The following is a 7252-nucleotide window of genomic DNA, read 5'->3' on the forward strand; positions in this document are numbered from 1 at the left end:
TTGAACCCACGGGCTCAGGCAATCCACTCACCTTAGCCTCCCAAAGGCACGGGATTATAGACTGAGCCACTGAGCCCGTCTTACTTTTTTTTTTTAATTTTAATTTTTTGTGGTGACAGGGTCTTGCTATGTTGCCCTGGCTGGTCTTAAACTCCTGACCTCACGTGATCCTCCCACCTCAGTATCCCAAAGTACTGGGATTACAGACGTGAGCCACCCTGCCCAGCCCATTTTTTATCCTTGAAACCATATTTTTACTACATGTTTTCTTTGTTTAGATACACAAATACTCACCACTGTATTACAAGGTATAGGAGCAACAGTCTACACCATCCAGCCTAGGTGTATAGTGATGTTCTCCATGATTTTCACACAATGATTAAACTGTCTACAGATGCATTGCTTAGGACATATCCCAGTTGTTAAATAGCTTATGACTTTAGCAGGAGACCATTCATATACAAATCAGTATCTAAAGTCCTCCTAACAAATGTAATCAGATAAGGGAACTCTCAACACATTTCCTCAAAGATAAAGTATTATAGATATGGTGGCACACTTGCCATATTTAATGGACTGAGTGAAACAAGAGTGTTACCATTTTATTATAAGTGAAAGATTTTGTTATAGGATCACTGAGGGTTATTACATCTCAAAACAATCCACCACTTCCCTCCAACTTTCATTCATTTGCGATTCATTTGGGGACAGCTGTGTATGGCTGGCTAACTCCGGGAAGAATCATGGAAGTTCATGCCCTGACTGCACAACCGTGAAATATATTAAGATCTTTAGCAAGAGCTATTGGAGAAGAAGGGAGCAAAAAGAGAATCCAGGGGAATGTTTTTTAAGCAGGCCATAGTTTTGAACATCACTAAGCAGGTCTGATGCACTGGATTTGTGATTTAAATGGTTAGAGCTGGGTATTTCGAGACAGCACAGGTAGGGTTCTTAAGATTTAGGAAATAAGAATTAGGGAAACCATGTTTTCATTTTTTTTTTTTTGAGTTGGAGTCTCACTCTGTCGCCCAGGCTGGAGTGCAGTGGGATCCGGCGATCCTTCTGTCTCAGCCTTCCAAGTAGCCAGAACTACAGGCACTTGCTACCATGCCCAGCTAATTTTCTATTTTATTGTAGAGAGGAGGTCTCGCCACGTTGCCCAGGCTGGTCTCGAAACCCTGGGCTCAGGCCTCTTGCCTTGGCCTCCCAAAGTGCTGGGATTATAGGCTTAAGCCACCGTGCCTGTCCACTAGATTATTTTTCTAGCCCATTAAAATAAGAAACAGCATTGAAAAGGTACATTCTGTGTTATACAAAAGTACTCCCTAATAGAACAGCATGATTAAAGAAATAGTTTACAAAATCATATGGAAACAGTACTTCCCTGGCTTACGCCTGATCCACTATGGGCTGTGTACCTCTCCAAGGGTGAGTTTATTGGACCAGTGGGATATGCCCACTGGTTCACCAAACCGCACTTCTACACCACTGTCAAGGCACAGAGATGTCATGCCCTAACAGCTCTGACGCTGCTGTCAGAGCTCGTGAAGGCTCCTTTTTAGGCATACCGCATCTCCAGTGTGTATAAGCTTAGGCTCCAGTATGGTCGTGGCAGCTGTTTGGGTAAGTGGTATGGACAGTTTCAGTATGTGGGCTAAACTGTTCATATGCATGTGTGAGAAGCTCTGACTGGAATGGGAAGTAGCTGAAAGTAAGATGACATGAGGGCAGGCCAAAGATCAGCTTCCTAAACCCTCAATGGTCTGGCATAGAATTCTTAGGAGTCAAGATTCCAACATGGCTTTCCAGGTGAAACAGTGTATTTGTTGAAGTAAAAGGACAAAAACGTATTTTACGTAACAGGTTTGTTAGCTTGCTTTATAACATAAATATTTAGATACCTAGAATCTTGTCCCAGGTCCCATAAATGTTAGGAATGAACATAGATGCTCAGAACTGCCATTAAAAAATTACATCTTCTTACAATTAATTAATGATTTGAGTGGTTTTTATGGTGAGCTCTTAACTGATAATTTCTTACCTGTTCTTTCACTGGAGTGTTAACATTAGATAGGCACTGTTGGCAAACAGCCAAAAAGGATTTCACTGTTTTCCTCAATACCAACAAATCCTCCTGTAAGACACATTCAAATTTGCAAGCATGAATTACAGTATCCTAGAAAAACTGATTCAGAAGAAGCAATACATAAAAAATAGCCAAACTGGTTTACTGTCAAGGAAATCTGTAAAACCAAATTTACTGTTGGGAACTGATTAGTATAGTTATTTCTTAGTTATCTGTCCTAATGGAATGGGCAGCAAGACTGACTCTCTCCAACACTGTTACATTTAGCTATGGAATGTTCAGTATGACTGCTCTCAACAGATTTCCTTTGTAAATATGGTTTACTTAGGCTGATATTTAAATTGGTAGTCATTCCTATAACACATACTAACTTGTAGTAAGGTGACTGAGCACAGCAGCACACTGAAAAAAATCAATTAAGTCACAAATGCATACTGAACTTCTCCCATATTCTCAGCATTCTATAAAATGTCAGGGGACGAAAGATAAATTTAAGACTGTGTCCATGACCTCAAAGAGTTACATTCTAGCAGACAGACCAATTAGAGATTAAGTGGTCACATTTATGGTATTAACTCTAAGTGTAGCAGAGAGAGTTGAATTGGAGAAATCTTCATAGGACGATGGGCTGTAATCTAAGATTGGATGGGTAAATACAATTTAATTAGACAGCCATATGAAATATCAGCTGAAAAGCACAGGAGAAAAGTTACATGTACTGAGCGCCTATAATGTGCCAGGCACTGGTTAGAGGGCTTACAATTAAATAGTTTAATATTTATATAGGTTCTAAGAAGTGGTCATTATTAGCAAGGGTTTGAAACCAGGAATGTCTGATATCAGAGTGCATACTCTTCTTGATGATTAAGGAATAAGACACATGCAGATGTATTTAAAATAGTAGTGAAGAGTAATTACCTGAGCAAAGGCTGATGTAGAAACACTTCGAAAAGAACTCTGTTAAACTGAATTTATTTATTTATTTATTTATTTATTTGAGTTGGAGTCTCACTCCGTTGCCCAGACTGGAGTGCAGTGGCATGCTCACAGCCACCGCAGTCTTGACCTGCTGAGCTCCGGCGATCCTTCTGCCTCAGTCTTCCAAGAAGCTAGAACTACAGGCGTGCGCTACCACACCTGGCTAATTTTTGATTTATTGTAGAGATGAGGTGTCGCCAAGTTGCCCAGGTGGATCTCAAAACTGCGGGCTCAGGCAATCCATTCGCCTTGGCCTCGCAAAGTGCTGGGATTACTGACTGAGATACGGAGTCCGGCCAAACTGAAATTCCTTAAACAACTGTTTTACACATGTGACGGCAGTTAGTCCTTGTGGGGTTCCTCACATCCCAAATAACAATTCCTTTTTTTTTTTTGAGTTGGAGTCTCACTCTGTCACAGCCTCGACCTGCTGGGCTCCGGCGATCCTTCCGCCTCAGCCTTCCGAGTAGCCGGAATTACAGGCGCGCGCTACCACGCCCGGCTGACTTTTTGGTTTATTGTAGAGATGAGGTCTCGCTGCCCAGGTGGGTCTCGAACCCGTGGGCTCAGGCAATCCACTCACCTCATCCTCCCAAAGGTGCGGGATTACAGGCTGAGCCACAGAGCCCGGCTCCAAATAACAATTTCAACCATCACGTACATGCTTTCTTTTGCTAACATGAGTTCCCTATTTGGAATAAGGAATGAGCTCATCTTGTGCAGAGCAGTAAAAAAGACGCCCTCTTAAGAATCTTTAATATGAGGCATTCTGGCAACCTGCCGGGTGCTGCGTCTCGGTGGCGGATACCTGCGAGCAGGCTGTTGCTTTTATGAGAGGTGTCATGGGCATCCGGAGCTGGGACTACTACCGTCATGACAGCTCGTGCAGCGAGGCGAAGGTGATGCTGCCCCTTCAGAATTTATTTTCTAGAACAAAGAGTTAATCTGCTGTACGTAACAGCATTACTCCTCTTTCTGGGCCATGGATGGAGTGAAATTATTCCTCCTTTTCCAGGTTTTTCTGGAAGCCTATCTTTAGTGATAGAGTTTAGCATGTTCTTCATGAGAACTCGGAGGGTCTGCTCACTGCACATGAGTTATTTTTGCACCCTTATGATGAACAGAAACAAAAAGCAGGACAGTCTTAGGACCCATGTCTTGATGCCATCATTGTTGCGCTGTGGATTCAACAACTCGTCAGGACTCATTTGAGCCCTGGATTGTTATCATTTCTCAAGCATCAATTCTCTGTAATAAACTTCTGATACTTCCAGACAGTTAAAAAAAAAAAGAGTCTTTAGTATTCTTGCCAATGAACATCCAATAAGCAAACCCTAACATTCCTTGAGCTTCTTTAATTTTACATGTTCACGATGCATTGAGGGAACAGATGAGGGAACAGACAACTACAATACAGTGTAAGGAATGCCTTTGGTAGGAGAGAACATGGGCCTTATGTTGGAAAACCTAACTCAGAGAAGTCATGGAAGGGCTCCTGACAAAGGTAACACGTAAGCTGAGTACATCACCGAGGTGATGAAAGCAGTGGCTCAGCCTGTAATCCCGCGCCTTTGGGAGGCTGAGGTGACTGGATTGCCTGAGCCCGTGGGTTCGAGACCCGCCTGGGCAGCAAGACCTCATCTCTCAATAAATCAAAAAATCAGCCGGGCGTGGTAGCGCATGCCTGTAATTCTGGCTCCTTGGAAGGCTGAGGCGGAAGGATCGCTGGAGCCCAGTAGGTCGAGGCTGCAGTGGCCGGGAGCGGCCACTGCACTCCAGTCTGGGCGACACAGTAAGACTCCAACTTAAAAAAAAAAAAAGGAAATACTCAGGAGATTATACAAAGAAAGGTGACAGTAAGTACCCTGGGGGAATGCCAATTTTTTTGTTGTTGTTGTTGTTGAACAAAAATTAGCTATAGAAAAAGATGTTTCAGATGGGACAAGAGGTACTCAAAAGCTTCGAGGTGCTTTGAAGGAACTGTTAATTTAGTGTAACTGGGGCACAAATCAGGAAGAGAATGGCAGGAAAAAGCTGAAGAAGAAAAATAGAAGACCATTTAAAAGCCAAGTTAAATCATTTGGATATTATCCTGATGGCAATAAGGAACTACTGAAGAATGATTTTTACCATAGAAATGCTAAAATTTTGTGTACAAGAATATTCTAAAAAGAATGGAGAATAAGGTGGAATAGGCCAGTTAAAAAGGCCAGTTAAAAGAAAGTATAATCTTTTGCTGAGAGCTTATTAAGTACCAAGTACTGTTTTCTAAGAACCATAAATTTCACTCACAATGATCTTATGAAGTAATGGTAATATAATGGTTTTACAGACAAGAAACCTGATATTCACAGCACCCAGATTCTAAGTGGTACAGTAAGAATCAATTCCTAGGGCTAACTGACTCTAAAGTCCATGCTCTTATTCTTACTCTGCATTTTCTTACATATTAACTAACCATAGGATTAATATAGAATGAGGACCTGAAAATAAAACACTGGCAGAAAAGATGTGTATAGATGCAGGATAAAGCAGTGGAAATGATAAAATTTAGGGAGTAGTTGGCAGAGAAGCTGTTGATGACTACGCCTCAATTTCCAGGTAGAAAGACTGTGGTTTAAGTCACTGAGATAAGAAACACAGCAACAAACGCAGTTAGCAGTAGTTCCATTTTCGAGATGATGATGATTTTCATATCTGTAAATTAGATCCTGAAGACGTCCAGTAGGTAGTTGGACATATGAATCCAAAGCCCAAGGGAAGGAAACTGAGCAAGAAGAAAGATTTGGGAATCCTCAGCATTTTTACAGCAACAGAGGGGACGGAAGCAGGCAAGAACACGCAAGGAGACTATGTAGAGAAAGGTGACAGTAAGTATACTGAGGGCACCCTTTTTTTTTTTTTTAAAGAGTTGGAGTCTCACTCTGTTGCCCAAGCTAGAGCGCAGTGGCATGCTCACAGCCACTGCAGCCTTGACTGCTGGGCACTGGGGATCTTTCTGCCCAGCCTTCCTAGTAGTCGAAACTACAAGCATGTGTCCCCATGCCCTACTAATTTTTTAACTTACTATAGACACGGGATCTTGCCATGTTGCCCAGGCAGGTCTAGAATTCCCAGGATCAGGTAATTCTCTCAACTCGGCCTCCCAAAGTGCTGGCATTACAGGCGTGAGCCACAGCACCTAGCCGGGACCCCAATGTTCAAAAGAAGAATGGCAAAGAAAAGCAGCTGACAGAGAAACCTAACAAATGATTTGAGGAGTAGGAATCAAACCGGAGGAATGTGGGATCTCAGAGGTAAGATAACATTTAAAAATGAATAGAATAATTAACAATGAAAAATGCCACAGAAAGACAGATAAGGATCAGAAAGTATCCCAGGGATACAGCAATTATAAAACTGTGTTGCCCTTGAGGAGACCACTTTCAATGAACTTATGAGTGCTGTCATCAGACTGCAGTGAGTTGAGAAGAAAATAAAGAAGAAGGGAACTCTTCCAAAAAAGGCTGATTATAAAGAGTCAGAGAAAAACAGAGTGGCTGCTAGAAAAGTTTTTTTGATGTTGATGAAGGATTTCTTTGGTCACTGTTGACCTTTTTGTTTTGCTTTAATTTTATTTTTTGAGGTCTTTCTCTGTCTCCCAGGGGCACGATCACAGCTCACTACATCCTCAAGCTCCTGGACTCAAGCAAGGTCCCACCTCATTCAGCCTCCCAAGTAGCTAGGACTACAGGCATGTGCCACTATGCCTGGCTAAGTTTTTTTTTGAGTTGGACTCTCATTTTGTCATCCAGGCTGGAGGGCAGTGCCATGCTCAAGGCCATAGCAGACTCAACCTGCTGGGCTCAGGTGATCCTTCTGCCTCAGTTGATCCTTCCACCTCAGCCTTCCAAGTATAGCTGGATCTACATGCACGCGCCAACATGCCTGGCTAATTTTTCTTGATGTATTTAAAGAGATGAGGTCTCACCAGGTTGCCCAGGCTGGTCTTGAACCCATGGGCTCAGGCAATCCTCTCACCTTGGCCTCCCAAAGTGCTAGAGTTACTGGGCCCAGTCTTGTTGCTGAACTTTTTTTTTTGAGTTGGAGTCTTACTCTGTCACCCAGACTAGAGTGCAGTGGCTGTTCCCGGCCACCGCAGCCTCGACTTGCTGGGCTCCGGCAATCCTTCCGCCTCAGCCTTCCAAG

General features: G+C 42.7%; 1 protein-coding gene across 2 annotated transcripts in view; it reads right to left on the reverse strand.

The window, feature by feature from the left end:
• STAG1 (stromal antigen 1) overlaps positions 1 to 7252 on the reverse strand; it is a 283214-nt gene that overhangs the window by 32986 nt on the left and 242976 nt on the right. For both annotated transcript variants that reach the window (XM_008064213.2, XM_021715629.1), the window contains exon 22: positions 2042 to 2134. In XM_008064213.2, the coding sequence (XP_008062404.1) occupies positions 2042 to 2134 (93 nt within the window). The remainder of the gene's footprint in view (positions 1 to 2041; positions 2135 to 7252) is intronic.

This window comes from Carlito syrichta, unplaced genomic scaffold (genome assembly GCF_000164805.1).
Source record: "Carlito syrichta isolate Samal-C Ts95f unplaced genomic scaffold, Tarsius_syrichta-2.0.1 Scaffold307227, whole genome shotgun sequence".
Lineage (NCBI taxonomy): Eukaryota > Metazoa > Chordata > Mammalia > Primates > Tarsiidae > Carlito > Carlito syrichta.